General features: G+C 35.6%; 1 protein-coding gene across 4 annotated transcripts in view; it reads left to right on the top strand.

The window, feature by feature from the left end:
* Positions 1-16,773, top strand: part of TBC1D5 (TBC1 domain family member 5) — a 463,871-nt gene that overhangs the window by 373,746 nt on the left and 73,352 nt on the right. For all 4 annotated transcript variants that reach the window (XM_090284379.1, XM_090284381.1, XM_090284378.1 and 1 more), the window contains one exon: positions 12,092-12,177. In XM_090284379.1, coding sequence (XP_090140505.1) covers positions 12,092-12,177 — 86 coding nt within the window. The remainder of the gene's footprint in view (positions 1-12,091; positions 12,178-16,773) is intronic.

The raw sequence follows: 16,773 nt of genomic DNA, 5'->3' as shown, positions 1-16,773 counted from the left end.
AAATCTTATTTTTTTTAAAAAAAGAAGGAAACAAGAGAAAAGAAAAGAAAGAAACAGATACTCTTACTATCTATATTTCATTGTTTTCTTTCCTATCCCAAAAGGAATGGTTGGCAGAAAATCAATGACAATCATTTTAATAACAATATTCAAACATGCACATATTAATCCTCTAATGAAAACCTATAGGGCACCAAACTGTATTACATCTGTGATCATAAAATCTCTTCTCGGTTGTTTAAACAGAGGTCAATTTCCTTTGAATGAATAAGTCCTAAACATATTCTGAAATTTTAATTTTTGTTCAGTGCTATTTCTAATACTTTTTTTCTATGTAGTTGCTTAGTCTCTAGAACTCAAATGCAAGGAAGTTCGAATAAGAGAACTTAAACGAGATCCTATCAACAAAGTAAATGAAGTAGCTGATCGCAAATGAATGGCCAGCATTCTTGTCAGCAGTTCATTTCATAAGGGGAAAATATAACAGGTACATTCAGATAGAACCTTTATGAGAAAATCAGGTGGGATTTCTCCAGATGCTGGCTGGAAAGATGAGAGTAAAGTGTTTATCTCTTTCCTGGTTACTTAGAACAACTTCAACCATTCTTCTCATTTTTCTGCCTTCTTCAAATTTTCCTACTTGGTGCTGTTCCCCAAAGACACCTCAAACCATGTAAGCACTATACAATGTTTAAGTGGAATAATTTGAAATACTCTCTATTTTTATTGCTGCTGTTATAGAAAGACAGAGCGAAGTGGTGAATAAGGCACTTGTACTGCAACAGGAACTTCAAGAAAAGGCCAGAAAGAATCAAATCACTAACCCCAACTTATAACGTGATGATGGTCAGGCGTCAGGCTGACAATTTTGTGAAACATCTTACAGCTCTGCACTTCATCAATTCCTGTCTCTTCAGCACATTTTCAGTAAACACTGTAGAGGATAAACTGGAAGGGACTGTCAAAAAGCTAAGAATGGCGCTGTGTGTAGACACCTGAAGCCCAACTCTTGAGTTACTGAAGCAATCATGCAGTAACAAGATGTTAGTGTCGGTATCCCTAAAACAGTGGGTGACAGGGCAATTATTCCAGTTTTCCTTTTCAAAAGTAAAGTTTGTTAATGATTGGGAGAAATTCTGAGGTACACCCCAGCACTGTGGGGAAGTCGAACTGTAAAATGTGTACTAAGTGCCCCTGAGCAGAGGTCTGCAAAGCCTTCCGCAAGACACTAGGTGCATCTAACTACTCGAATTCTGAATACAAGACTCTTAACTGATACATGATTTGCAGATATTTTCTCTCATCTGTAGATCATCTTTCCATTTTCTTAACAGAGTCCTTTGAAGGACAAAATGTTTTAATTTCTATGAAATCTAATCAGTCTTCTCTTTTATCACTTGTACTTTTGCTGTCATATCTAAGAAGTAATTACTAACTCAAGATTACCCAGATTTACTCCTCTGTTTTCTTCTAATAGTTTGATAGTTTTAGCTCTTACATTTAGGGTTGTGATCCACTTTGAGTTAATTTTTTGTGTGGTGTGAGGTAGAGATCCAAAGTCATTTCTTTGCATGTGGAGATCCAATTGTGTTTATTGAAAAAGACTATTCTTTCCTGCATTGAATTTTCTTGCCTATTTGTCAAAAATTAACCATAAACGTGAGGGTTTATTTCTGGACTCTTCAGTTTTATTTCATTGATCTATATGTCTGTCCTTAATTCTAGTACCATACTGTCATGATTGCTATAGCTTTGTCCTAAGTTTTGAAATAGAATTATGAATCCATGAACTTGGTCCTTTTTTTTTTCAAGATAATTGTGGCTATTCTGAGTCAGTTGCATTCCCATATGAATTTTAAGATCATCTGGTCAGTTTTCTGCAAAGTATTTTTTTTAATTTACATATTTTTGCTTTGGTTAATCCATTCACCCTTCTGAAAGAAAGAGGCGGGGGGGGTGGGGGAGGAAGGCAGGAAGGAAGGAAAGAAGGAAAGGAAAGGAAAGACACATGGACATAGACAAGAGAATGGTAATTGCCAGAGGGAAGGGGGTGTAGGGAACGGTAGAAGAGGGTAAAGGGAAAATAAATGGTGATGGAAGGAAACTTGACTTGGGGTGGTAAACACACAATACAATATACAGATGATAAATTGTAGAATTGTATACCTGAAACCTATATAATTTTCTTAGCCAATATCACCCCAATCAATTAATTTTAAAAAATTCCATGAGTCATGTGTGAATTTTTCATTTAAAAAATAAATAAAAATTGAAAAAAATTTACATAAAAAGAATTATACTTTGTATGCTGTTTTGTAAATTACATTTTTACCCCTTTCATTTAATATCATCTCTCTCAAGGGTGTTTTAAATACAGTGTCCACTGGGAAATAAGTGCTCTGTACTTCCACATGGAATAACTACTGAAAAATAATGGCCTCCAAAGATTCCTCTTAACCTAGATGGGGTGATTACTTAACACCTTCTCAGTCTTCTTTCTGAAACACTACAAAGTATGCAGCCCATTTTCTTCTCACTGCTTCAAAGTTCCAACCTGAGGGATCTTGGACCCAACTAACTGATGTTTCTTCAGAAATAATGACCTCTTAGAAGAGAGTTATTTTCTTGAAGCATTTCTGGCTACAAACTAATAAAGTTCAGCTACTTACAAAAAAAGAAATGGTGAGTGAACAGCCCTACTTACGGGGTGTCCCTCGACAAATCTGGTGAAACCCTTTCAGAGAAGGTAGCAGAGAAAGGGTGGGCTCTCCAGAAGGAGACAACGTGCTTCGCTATAACTGCGTTTTCCCCCGTCATCCTCATCCTCATGTCCCACCTAGCCATACTTCTCACTCATTCATTCAGAGAAGGTACTGGGTACTATCTAGGTCAAAGCCTTTACAAAGTACACCTACATCAGTATGTAAAGAAATCAGCACCTGAGGGGTTAAAGCCTGGCACAGTGGGCATTTCCTCCTGCACCTGGATCCCTGTCTGCCTTGAATGGAAACTGTCTATGCTATAGCAGTTATTTTAATTTTTGTCTGTCTCCCCTGTATATATTTATACAGCAAAAGCGTTAGTAAATTAGTACAGTGGTACCCATAAGACTATCTTCCCAAGAAGAAAGCTGTTATCCAAAACCACCTTTCAGGTTTCTGAGAAAAGGCTGCATCTATGGATGGAATTGGGTGGGGGGGTGGGGGGGGGGGCAGCATGTGTCTAAAAACTTGGGTGGGAAAAATTTACATCTTTATTTTCACTAAGCCCTTACTAAAATTTAGTATTTTTATCAAATATGGATGGAGGCAATAAGTTGCAATATTATCAGCAGCACCTAAAACATTTTCACTAATAGCAATCAGATATTTTATATCCAGTTAGAGATGACAAAGATATCTTGAAATAATCATTTTTACATTCATCACTACTTCTAAATTATAGTAATGATTAGACCAGCCATGGTATCTTATTTAATATGTTAATAGAAAAGCACATATTACTATGTTATAAATTTGTTCAATATTTTGATCACTGTATTTCAGTATAATTGGTTTCCTTTATAACTCTATGTATTTTATTTTATTCATTTAAAAACAGTATTCTGAAAAGGAGGGCAAAGTTTTCACAGGAAGCAGAGTAGTCCATAGCACAAGAAAGATTAAGAATACCTAGTGTAGATATTGTATGAGCAGCATGTAATTCATGTGCCAGTTGTTAACACTAGATGTTTCAAGGGGGCTTTGGTTTTAAGGCTGAGCTGTATCAAAAGTTACTGATTAAAAAGAAAACATTTTACAATACTACCTATTCTTTAGAAAAATTACCTGATATCAGTGTTCTTTTTTTATAATAACACATGAAATCTAGATTAAAAATTAAGAAAAGCAAGAGTCTGTCTGTATGTACTCTTCTCAGTGGCCCCCGTGACCTAACTTGACACACTTTCCTAAGTAGAGATTGATCTCACTCAGGAAAATATAACTCTGATCTGTGTGTTTTTTATATTTGCTTTCTCATTTATCTCTTCACTTAGGTATTTCAGAGTTCAGTACTGATACTTCATTGTTATACTAAAAAGCATCACAAAAAAACACAGTGTAAGTGTATGACTTAGTAAGTGTGGGTTTATATAAGAAGTGAATTTTTAATTCCAAGATGTTTTATCATTGAAATTATTCCCACAATTACATTTGAAGTGTTGCTGTGCCAGGCTTCCTTTTACCAGGTCTCAGTGTGCAAAAGCTTAGGCTTTGTTGCCTTGGCAATTACAAAATCAGGTAATGAAAGGGAAGAAGACAGTGAAAAGAAGATGAGGGCGAAATGTGTCAAACCAGGGCTCTGGGTCCCATGGGGTCACATAGACTTATCCTTGGTAATTCAACTATCCTAAAACCATTTATCAGTGGCTTCTATTTTGATGATAATTTATTTAACCTTATTTTTTAACATTTCTAAATGCAAAAATTTACAATGTTAATTTTTACATGGAAAATTTTAGTTTCTTAAGTCTGTTCCCCAAATTGGAATATTTAGGAACAGTTTTTGAGACCAACTCTTCTTTTTTCCTTTCTATCATTGGATGTTGGAAACCACTGATAGGAAAAGACAAATGGGCTTCCAGATTTCTTTAAACCACTAAAATAGGCTTACATTCAAGGAAGGAAAAAGGTGGAAAGTTCAGTAACCAAATATCTGACAGGAGTATTTTGAGGACCAGTACTAGTAATAAAGAAAATGTATAGACCTAAATTACTTTCCATATTTATATATATTGAGAGCCATGTTAATCTGGCATCTTCCTGCATGCTCAGTTCAAAAATATAAGTACATTAAAAAAAAGAAAAAAAATATTATTTCTCTTTTGATGTCTATTTATTATGTGAAGGTACAGTTGAGCATAATGCACAGGTGGTTTAAAATGCTTCTCTGCCATCTGAGATCTCGGCTTGCCAGGGTATAGATGGGGATGTCACTTGAGGGAATTGGGCCTATTCAGTATGTAAAATGAGGCTGGCGTGGGTTCAGAGGTTTTGTTTGTGTCTTTACCTAATTAACAATTGTTTGCTTCCTTTTTTTACTTTTCTTAGGCCTTTTAATTTTTCTCTTTTCTTTCTTTTTCTTTTTTTTTAGTTTTTATATGTTGATACAAAAATTAAATAATTTAAATTTTTCTGTCAATTGCTATATGCTTCCTGTCAAAATAGGAATTATTACTATATAAACCAGAGGTCATTTTAAACCTGGTACTGAAATAATATTCTAATTTCTAATCTTGTTATTGCACAAAGATTTATTTTTTTATGCAGATCTGTGTTCACTTGATGAATGCTTTGTATCCACATTTTGGATTTTGTAATATTGTAAAAAATCAAACTAGGTTTTCATTTTTCAAATCTGATGTTTTGTAAGTTTTTTTTCAATAATAAATATTTGACATTTAATTTATAGTATGGTTGTTAAGGAAGGTATAGCTCAATACACTATTATACATAAATATGTATAGTAAATGAGTATTTTCTCAGTAAGTAGTATAAGAAGAGCAACTCAGATAAATGAAGAAGGAAATAAAATACAAGTCTAGGTTTGACAGCAGTGTCCAGATAATACCAGTTATTTTATGTGTTTTTAAAATGGGAGTGTTGTGAGCATTTAGGATTCTAATATCTGCCTTTTTGATCCAGTGTGTTCCTGTATCTAATTTTAATGAAGGGGACAGTCTGTGGCAATAAGAAACAGAAATGGTGAAACCTTTGTGGACCCTCTAGCAATCAGTGAATATCAGATCACAAATATCCCCAGCTTTAATTACAGGCAAAAGAAAAGACAAAATTAGCATTTTAATATAGAAATATCTTAGGCTTTAGGAGAATTATGATAAATCTATGTTGCCTAGTGAACCAAAGAGGGGATATTACAACAAACTGTCTCCTTAGGAATATTTGTTTAAATAAAGGCAACAATACTTCATCCTTATCTTTTTTGGATAATTATCGCTATTTCAGGCTGTTCTTTGTTCCAAGTTTAAAATATCTTTAGTTTTTTTTAAAGTAATTGTCAGTGTTTGTTTTCTCTAAAACTATAAGAAGGGAAAATTCTGTTAGCTTGGCACTAACAAGGTAATTATTTTAGGGCGAGTTTTGCTCTGCAGCTTCAGTATGCTGGTGCCATGGCATCCCTGCACTTGGATGCATTTAGGTATCTCGTTTCCGTTACAGCGCATTAAACTAACTCTTCTTCCATGGCGGAGGTTTGCCCACCTGTCTCCCCTAAAACACCTGCAACATATGTTTGCATAACCCTGTAATGCTTTGCCTTTGGGGTCCTGAGAAATTCCCCCAGAGCTTTTTGCTTATAAACAGCTGAGCAATTCGTTTTTCTAATGACGGTTGCTTTTCCCCCAGCATTGAGGCAATAACATATTCACTAAAATAAGAGTCTCATTTTTCATCAAAGAGAAACATCCGACATGTTTTTACAGTGCTGTTTCTCCTTCTGAGCCTATTTTTTCCCCTTTTCCAATCATGCATGCTAAAAATTAAGGGTTGGTAGCAAAATATTAGGGGGGAGAAAACTAATTAACTCTTTATTTGGCAAATATTTTCTTCATGCCAAACATACATAGTATTGTAAATCTCAATCTTTTCTATTAAACAAGTGCTGCAGGAACTGTATCAGTTTAATTTAATGTAAAAATCGTAACCAATAAACTATAAAAATCATAATAATTCAGACATGTTGAAGGAAATCATTTTAATTATTATAATCACATAAGCTGGCAAACATGCATTAATGGCATAGTGTGGTTTTACAATTTCTTAAAAAGTTACAAATGTATATACTCCTCAGAAGGAAGACAGCCTTTTTTCCCCACATATGAGATCCAGTGTGCATGATATATTTTCCTAAATATGTGTCTTTGATTCTTAAAAATATATTGTTTAGAAGAATCTACCATAAATTTAAGTAGAATCATTGGAAGTATGAAACATCACTTTCTCTTCGTATTTATTATCAAAGATTTCAAGTTATTAAACTATGAAATTTCCTCTCAAATTAAAGATCTGTTTGTTATCACTCAGTGGCATCAGAAGGTAATCTTAGCTTCCATCTCATTGCATTTTTATCAAGTGCCCAGCACTGGGCTCTACACTTAATATTCATTGTCTCGTTGAATCCTCAGTGCAGTTTTGCACATGAGAAAAGTAAATCTGGGAGCGTAACTGACTCCTCACAGTGCCCCATCAGCTAGTGGGGAGTGGAGTAGGGATCTGGAGGCGCACTGGCTCATTGACTCCTGATCTCCTGTGCACCCCCGCTCCCACACCCACCCCCACCTCAACTCCCGCCCCAGGCATCCTGGGCCTTCGAACTCTTCTTTAGCTCCTTCTTGTACCTTCATAAATTAGAACAAGGACCACTGGAACTGCTGTTCTTTGGCTCTTTTCAGTTCTGTGTTTATAAATAGCCAGCCCTCTGGGGTCTCCATGCAACAGTTCAGAAGACAGCAATCATCTATAAGTGAGGGTTAGGAGTTAGGTGATCAATCCAGAAAGTACTGTTTGTAATGACCTTTGTTAGATGAACTTGATTCCACCAGGCCCGGAACAAGGCAAAGTGTCATACACCATCTTGTAGTTAATTGTACTTCTTGTAGCACCTTGTAGTTAGCTGCAGCTAGTGTGGGTTAGCATTTAAATATTTGTATACTACTACAACAAGCAGAGTTTGAACTTAAAATACTGAAGTAGTACCATGGGAGTAAGGCTGGCAGGGGGAAGAGGGTTATATGCTGATCTATAGACTTCAGTAGAATAGAGCAGAGAAGACTTGTCCACAATCAAGTCATACTCAGGAAAGGACAGAGTGTCTCTTTTACCTGAAATTACAGTAAGGAGCAAGCTTACTATCATAATATAGACCTAGAAGTGAAGAACATGAACTATAACAGTGAGACTGGATAGATGTCAATTAGTTTTTTTTCTTTAAAGATTTTATTTATTTTTAAATAATTTTTTCTTTTTTTGTTTGTTTTTAGAGAGAGGGGAAGGGAGAAAGAGAGGGAGAGAAACATCACTGTGTGGTTGCCTCTCACTCGCACCCCCAACTGGGGACCCGACGTGCAACCTAGTCATGTGCCCTGACTGGGAATCAAACCAGCTACGCTTGGCTCGCAGGCCGACGCTCAATCCAAGATGTCAATTAGTTTTATCCCTTATATTGATTGTTGTCATTTAAGTACTATTTATAAACTGCTATTTTGATCATGCCAAATTAACAAAAGTGTTTTGGAAATTCAGAAGTATAGCATAGGTTTTGTTTTGTTTTTCCATATAGTTCCCTCTAGGACACTTATTTCCACCGCTATCTGTTCGACTTCTGTAAGTCATTTTTTCTACAGAGCTTTAAGATGCTTCCCAAAACCAGCCTGTCTGTGATATGGGTGGCAATTTCAGCATTCTTCTTATATGACCATAAAGTAAAGTGCTGAATATAAAGCTTTAAGAAGAGCTCCACCAGCTTGTTAACAAAGAATTGAATGGTACTTGGGAAGTTAACCAGCTGCAATCTTGTAGACTTATTTCAAGTCCATCTGGGTTGCTCTAGGAAAGGCATGGTAAACCAAGGTAAACTGGATTTGTGATTTCAACATCTTCGTGTATAGTTACATAGACTTCCCAGGTCATGGAACAGAGTTGGTATTCCTCTGTACACAGACCAATGTGAGTTAAAATAAGATTACCATTTTGCTATCTTTCAAAGAAAAATTCACCAAAACAAAAGCTTTTTTTAATGTACACTGGTTTGGAAAAGCTTATAATAGTTGAAATCTGACTATTTGAAAATGGGTTTAAATTAAATACTGGTTGTTCCAATCTAAGCAAAGGCATAATATTAAAGTTGTAGGCATCTCATGTTCTGCACAATGAGATATTACAACTGTTACGCAGTCTCGTCTTTCTTACATACAAAGCTTCACATGTGTAAAATCTAGTGGTTCCTATACTCTAGAGGAAATTACAGGTGTTTAAAAAACAAAAGCCAGAACTATTATAATTCCACAAAATTATATTTGGAAGCCTGATGAGTGTGGTTCAGTTAGTTGGAGAGTCATCCCGTAAATGGAAAGGTTGCAGGTTTGATTCCTGGTCAGGACAAATGCCTAAATTGAGAGTTTGGTCCCTAGTCCGGAGTGTATGAGAGGTAACCCACTGATGTTTCTCTTCCTCTGTCCCTCCCTCCCTTCCCCTCTGTCTCTAAAATCAATAAGCATGTCATCAAGTGAGGATAAAAAAATTAAACTTTTATTTAGAAACTATTCTTTAAACTAAGAAAAACAAGTTTATCTTTTAAAATGTTTCCGTTGCATAACATTAGAATTCTGCTCATTTAATCTCATTCCCCTAAGGAAACCATTGTTGTTTTGGTACATAGCTGTGTGAGAAGATATTGTTCCAAATTTTTTTGACTTTTTAAGACCTTCTTTGGAAGAGATAAAACTAATTTAATTAAAAGAGAAGAATTATGGTATATTGAAGGACTGTCAGTCATGAATATTAGTGTATAAAAGTACTTATGCCCTTTTTATTAATGTCTCTATATATTGATTTCTGTAGCCAGCCACATATTGGTGTGCATATATTCCAGATATTTCATTCTGTGCTGTTCATTGTGAGCCACAAGCCACATGTAACAACTGAGCACTTAAAGTGAAACTAGTCCAAAATGAAATGTTCCATAAGTTTAAAATATACAATGGATTTCAAAGAGTTTTATATCAAAGAAAGAATGTGAAATAGTTCAATAATTTTTATATTGATTACCTGTTAAAATGACAACATTTGGTTATACTGAATTAAATAAATATTACATTTAATTTCACTGGTTTCTTTTCCTTTTTTTTTAATGTGGTTGCTAGGAAAAATTTAAATTACATATGAAGCTTGCATTCATGACCCACGCGCCTTAATATTTCTGTTGGACAGTGGTAGCGTAGACCTTCTGTGTATCTACATACCTAACGTTTTAGTAACACCATCGTCATCTCAGGCAGAAAACCCTGTTAAATTAACTTTTAACTAGAACCTCTGATTTTATTTTCTTACATTTCAAATGCTGTTTTTCAACATTCTCTTTTGATCTTTTTTTTTTTTTTTTTTTAGTCCTAGTATAGTGGCACTTTAAACTCCCTCTTCCTTTGATACTAGTAAGTCTTCCAGGAATTTAAATAGGTCTCAGTGAAAGCAATCCTTGAGCCTCATTCATATGTTCAAGTTAGATCATTATTCCTAATAATGGCTTTAAGTGCTTAGATAGATCAGCACTCTGGTCTTGAATTGCTTGTCATTTCTTTATAAAGATGTTTCAAGAAATTGCTCCATGCCGTCCCCTCGTTCATTGTTTTCCAGCAAAAAGTAACATAATCCTTTATTAGTTTGTTGGAAGTCAGAGAAGAAAAGTCTTTTATATTAACAAAAACAAAATGTCTTTCCAGGTACTGAGAATAAAGAACAAAATTAGTCATGAGTGATGGTCCTGTGGAAGTTGATTTTTACAATAAACCATGAATGCACTGACAATCTGCCAGTGGCTTTAACCTCTATTATATTTCCCCATTATACTTGAGGCCAGGTTGTCATCAGCTACCACAAGGAAACCTATCTAATTCCTCGAGAGAGAAAAGTTGCACTGTTAGACTTAATGGTATGGTAGTCATGGAAGCATCAGTTATCTTCATCAAGGCAATTCAGATTTGATTATTTTAGAACTGTGTGTTGAATACCAAACCAGTGGAATAGTAGCTGGAGCTAAATCAAGGGATTGTCATTTTTGTTAGATGATTAGAGCTGACTTGGAAGAGATATGAGAGGGCCGAGCTGTGTAAATACTCTTTTTCAGCAGGAAAATAAAAGGTCCGTCACAGCCATTAAGATGCAGCTTGTTAGCTTGATGAATTTCAAACTATTTAACCTTAGCAATTGTATACCCCAGTCTACATGCAAGTAAATCACTGCCTTAGGATTATGTCTCCAAGGATTGATGTCAACACATATTGGTAATTTTCTGTTAAGATAAAATGCAGCCTTTCTATGTCTAGATGGATCACTTAAAGGACAGGGCATGTTCTGATTCAAAGTCCTAATTATGTGCTCAGGTGAACATTGGAACACATAAGTTTTTTAAATTCTTAAAATAAAAATAGATGTAATTTAACATTTTAGAGATGATGGTATTCATTTAAGTAATGTTTTATTAACATGTTACATTTTTATAAACTAGGTTAATTTTTTTGCCTTTGAGGAACTTGACATTTAAATAATAGACACATTAAATTAATAGCAACATATTTAGACACACCTGAGCTGTGATTCAAGGACATTTCTGCAGTGTTTATAAATAATATTAAATATCAGAAAGGACAGTGTATTGCCCCTCTTATGAAAATGTGCTTTTTCGTCAATTTGCTTTTGTATTGTGTTGGTACTCTGCTAATATTTTCACTATGTGGGTATTTATTAAACTGGTATATAAGAATAGATGACATAGAAATTGCTAACTTGAAAAGAGTTGCTGAATTCTTGAAATAGTTTCTTCATTTTAGGAGAAGAAAGACTTGGTGTGCCATCTAGTGGGTATATTTAGCATTCTGTATATCAGAAACTAATACATTTCTCTTACTCTTCCTCCAAAATGCAACGTTCTTGACACTGTATCTCCTGGTCCATTGGCATAGATCGTGCTCCCATTAAATCTCATAATTTTTCAGTTTTGTTGTGATTTTACCATATTATATTTTGGAAAGTCATATTGATTTATTGATCAAATAAATCAAATGATAGGAATAAATCTATATGAACTATGAAACAAGTGAAAGAAAAAGATATTAAAACAATTTCAGTCTTTAGTCAGTACTGAGGTGAATTATCAAACTTTAACAATAAAAGCAAAACACAAACACAGTAATTATTAAACTTCATTATTTTATGTATTTTTCTGAAAGAATATAAAAAGAATTATTTTGTCCTTTTATATGTTAATGCATAATACAAATACCTTTATACCTTTTAATTTATTCTTTTTTTTTTTATAGAGAAATCCCAGACCAGTGACTTATCAGTTCCATCCAAATTTAGATTATTATAAAGCACGGGGAGCAGACCTCATGGACAAAAGTCGGTAAGTCCTCTTTCTCTGATGAAAGTTATCTGTCACAAAGATATTCTCAGAGATCATAAGGAAATACTGCACATTTTCTGAAAATAATTTTCTAGTTTTTAGCATATCAGTGGTTAATGCATGTAATAAATCTTTGTTAAATAAATTATTCAAGTTTTTTTATCCAAGCTTTTTTTAAGGCATACGAAATGATACACATTGGTGTCAGTGGTGAGATGAAAAATTAAATAAATGTAAGAGTGCTTTTACAATTTGAAGTTAGGCAACTTTATTTTCCTAACACTAATAAACCTAAATAAAGTGTGCCTACTTGTGCAATCTCTTTCTAGATCCTTGCCGTTGATTGAAAAGAGGCAGTTCTATAATATATTTTTAAATTATTTCAGTAACAAAATTAAAATTGATTTTCCCCACTGTCTTTAGAACTACACAGTAAGCTTATAAATGCATCTTGTGTGTGCATTTGTGATTGCATACATAGAAATTTTAAGGGTCACTGTAGGAATTAAAAAACATTAAAATCCTACTTTTAAAAGAAATTAACATTGGTATAAAGCGTTGATGAACAGTTTTGTTCTTTCATAATACTGTACTCAGATGTCTCAAGAGTTAACTTGTCAAACCAGAACCATCTCAAATTAGAATGTAATTTCGAAGTTTACTCTAGGAGCCTAAAATGTTAGTAATGATAAATGCTGCCAAGTTGTCCGCATTTTCTTCTTAAGCATCTTGCCTTTGTGCTAGCTTTTCTTCGGTAGGAGTTCAACAACTCCCGTCTTCATTTACGGAGTACACACACACAAAGTGCTCTGCTCTCACTGAGGAAGTTAAAACGAAGACATAATTCCTGCCTCATAGAAACTCACAGTCTAAGGGATGAGACGTTTGTAAGAAGGTGGCTAAATTTAAACTTGTATTTTGAACTCTGTTTTAATGTAATGTTATTTTTAAGGTACCCATCTTTGATTGAAATCTGCCTATTATTTTATGTACAGTGTAATTATGAGACCAGTTTTATAGCCCATGAGGCTTCCCTGAAGCCCGTTTCAGATGTTCATTTCATCCGATTCTTGTTTCACAAATAAAAGGCTATCCCCTATAGACACTTTGTTTATTTTATTTAACAAATTTTTAATGAGCGTTAGACTCTCATTATGCTAAGCATTGGAGACACACCATGAACAAACCAGTCAAAAATCCCTGCCCTCAGGAATCTTACAGTCTAGTCACTTGGATTAACTCCCTGTTCTGTCAAGTATTTCACTTTGTTTTATTTAAAAGAACAAGGTGTTTTAGATACTTTCTTTATACAAAATCTTTCTAACTGGGTCCCTTCCTCTAATCCCTATCTCCTCTCCGCCCCCATGCCCTCCCTCCCATTAGCATTCACACAACAGCCAAAGAACTCAATTTACAGCAATTATGTTACACTTCCCACTTAACCCACACCCTCGAAGACTTCCTATTAATCCAGTCTTCTCCCCGCCTTCTCTCTTTGACCTTACCTCCTTCTGCTCTCCCCTTTCTTTACTCCCATGTTGCACTTTGCTTTGTGCTTGGGACCTTTACACTTAACCTCCCCTCTTCCTGCAGCACCCCCCTTCATCACCCCTGGCCTCCTGCTGACTTAGGGCTCAGCCCAAACAATCATGTCAGAGAGCCACTCTTAACCTCCCAGTGTCTTCTCCTCCCCTACTCACTCTCCGCCCCATTGCCCAGTCTTGTTTTCCTCATAGCGTTCATTACCAGCTGGTTATCTTCTTTATTCGTGTACATATGATCTGTCTCCCCGACTTCCCCACTGAAATCTGAGCCCCTGTCTTCCTTACCACTTCATGGCACCTAGGGCAATGCCTGGAATCAGGAAAGCACTTAACAAACATTTGCTTTACATATAGGTGTATTCTCTATTTACATTTTTCAACCCGTACTTTTTTTTTCAAGAAAGGAAATGGACTGTACCCTTCCTTTGCTCCCCTTCATGTTTTATCTTTCTTTTATTTGGCTTTCTGTTCCTGTATTTTTCTTCTGAAAAAATGTTGGCTTTGTTTTATGTATTTCCTTGTGAGCACATCGAGATTCTTATACAAAGCATATTATTTTGACAATTGGAAGGAAGGTTTTTCATCATCTCTGCTGTAATTTCAAAGCTTAAAGTTGAAATTGAACCAAATGAAACATACTATGTGAAGAAGACATCAAAGACCAGTGAGCAAGGGAAGAGTTAATAAATAGCCCTAAGAAACTAGATAAATCTTTTAAAAAGATATCAACTTCTAACCTTACCACATACTAAAATAAATTCCAGGTGAATCAAAGTGCACTCAAACAAACAGAGAAATAAAATACGAATGTCTATGTGACCTCTAGTTATTACAGGGCTTTTTAACCTTAAAAGTAATGGAAGAAGCCACAAAAGGAATGACTTTTGGATTTTATTATACGACTATTTTTAAGTAGGTATGTCAAAAGTAAAACACAAACAGAGAATTGGAGAAATATTTGTATTGGAAGGAACAGGCAAAATATAATATCATTAGTGTATAAAGGACTTGGCAGTTCAGTGAGAAACACAAGATGCTGTCTCAGTGGCCATCCTGCCCATTCTGTGCTTTATCAGATCCAGCCTAAAGAGGCTGAAGCACCCTCTAGTCTTCTTCTTTCCTCTGTACTCCTTCCTTAGAGGACCTCACCCCAGGCTCGTGGCTTTCAATACCATTTATGACTGCCGGCTTCTTCATTATATCTCAGTTTGACCTCTTCCCTGAAACTCTAGACTCATATATCATACTACTTACTCAGTAATTCCTCTCGGATGTCCTATATGCATTTCAGATTTTAGTATTTTTTAAACAAAACTCTTGACTCTGCCTCCACAATAAATAGCATAACCCAGTTGATCAAGTCTTAGAATTGCCCTTGACTCCTCTTTTTCTCTCATATCACACATCGAGTCTATCAGCAAATCCTCTTCAAAATATATCCAGAAACAAATCACTCTTCTCTGTATATATTGCTAATACCAAGTCACCACTTCAATGCTCAACTTACTAGTCTCCTAACTAGTCTCCCTGTATTTCCTCTCCTCCTCCTTTCCACACAGCAGCCACATTAATGTAGGTCAGATCATAACACGCCACTGCTCAAGCACTTCAATGACTTCCCAGAACATTTGGGATTTGGGATAAAATCCAAAGCCTCTTCAGTGGCCTGCAAGGCAGGCCTTAATGACTCAGCCTCCTGCCAGCTCTCCAACCCCATGTGCTACCCCCACTCTTCCCTGTTGTACATTGGCGTCCAGCCGCACTGGCCTGCCTACCGTTCCTCAGGCACACAACCATGTTCTCGCTTCCGGAGCTTTGTGCTTGCTTCCCCCTATGCTTGGATTCTCCCCCAAGAATCCACATGGCACACGTACTATTCAGTCTCTGTTCAAATGTCACCTCTTCATACAGCCTTTCTTTGACTATCTAAAATAATGGAACCCTTTCCTCTGTCCCTTTGCTTTGCTTTCTTACTTTTTAAAAAAGACTTTATTTATTTATTTTCAGAGAGAGGGGAAGGGAGGGAGAAAGAGAGGGAGAGAAGCATCGATGAGCCAGAGAAACATTGACTGTGTTGCCTCTCACATGCCCCCAATTGAGGACCTGGCCTGCAACCCAGGCATGTGCCCACCCTGCCTGGGAATCAAACCAGCAACCTTTCAGTTCACTGGCAGGTGCTAAATCCACTGAGCGACACCAGCCAGGGTGCTTTCTGACTGTTTCTGTTTTTGTATTGTTTTATAGCACAAAATGGTATTTTTAGCTTCTTTAAAAAATCATTGGGTTTTTGTTTGTTTTTATCATCTTTCTTTCACTAAAATATAAACTATCTGGCACCTAAAATAGTACCTAAAATATAGTAGGCACTCAATGAAAAAAAAAAGAACTACAAACAGCAAGTAAACATTTAAAAGGCTGTCCAGACTCATAATAATGCAAATTAAATTACCAGTAAAGTACCATTTTCACCTTTTAAATTAGCAAATTAAAAATAGATGAGTCAGAGATGATTAAATCCTAGTGATCTACTCTACAGAAATATTTAATAATACCATATTATATACTTAAAAAATTCCCTAAGAGGATAGATCTTATATTAACTGTTATCACAAAAAAATAAAATAAAGAGTGTGGGAGGAAACTTCTGAATATAATGGATGTGTTTATGGTATAAATGGTGGTGATAGTTTCAGAGATGTCAGTTGTACCTCAATGAAGTGGTTTTGAATGAATGAATGAATGAGCAAGCTAGCCCTGGTGAAGGGGCATGGATGCCCTTAGTCACAAACTGAGTGTAGATTGAGGCCTACTTAATAATCTTGCCCAAGAAATCTTCCAATGTAGCCCTTATTCCCTGGGAGTTTATCAGGGGCCCTTCAGCCATAAATAGCCTTGCAACTACTTTCTTTGCTGTTTAGGGTCTATTAAAAAGTTAACGCATTGGGGCTATCATTGAATAGCAAGGGAGGGAGTGGGGATGGTCCAGAGGGGCTATCTATACTATGGGGGGACCTCCCACAGTGATCTGTAAATAGAGGTTAGACAAGAGACA

The sequence above is a fragment of the Furipterus horrens genome, unplaced genomic scaffold, assembly GCF_987537825.1.
Source record: "Furipterus horrens unplaced genomic scaffold, mFurHor1.1.pri manual_scaffold_7, whole genome shotgun sequence".
NCBI lineage: Eukaryota > Metazoa > Chordata > Mammalia > Chiroptera > Furipteridae > Furipterus > Furipterus horrens.
This window is presented reverse-complemented; position numbering and strand designations above follow the sequence as displayed.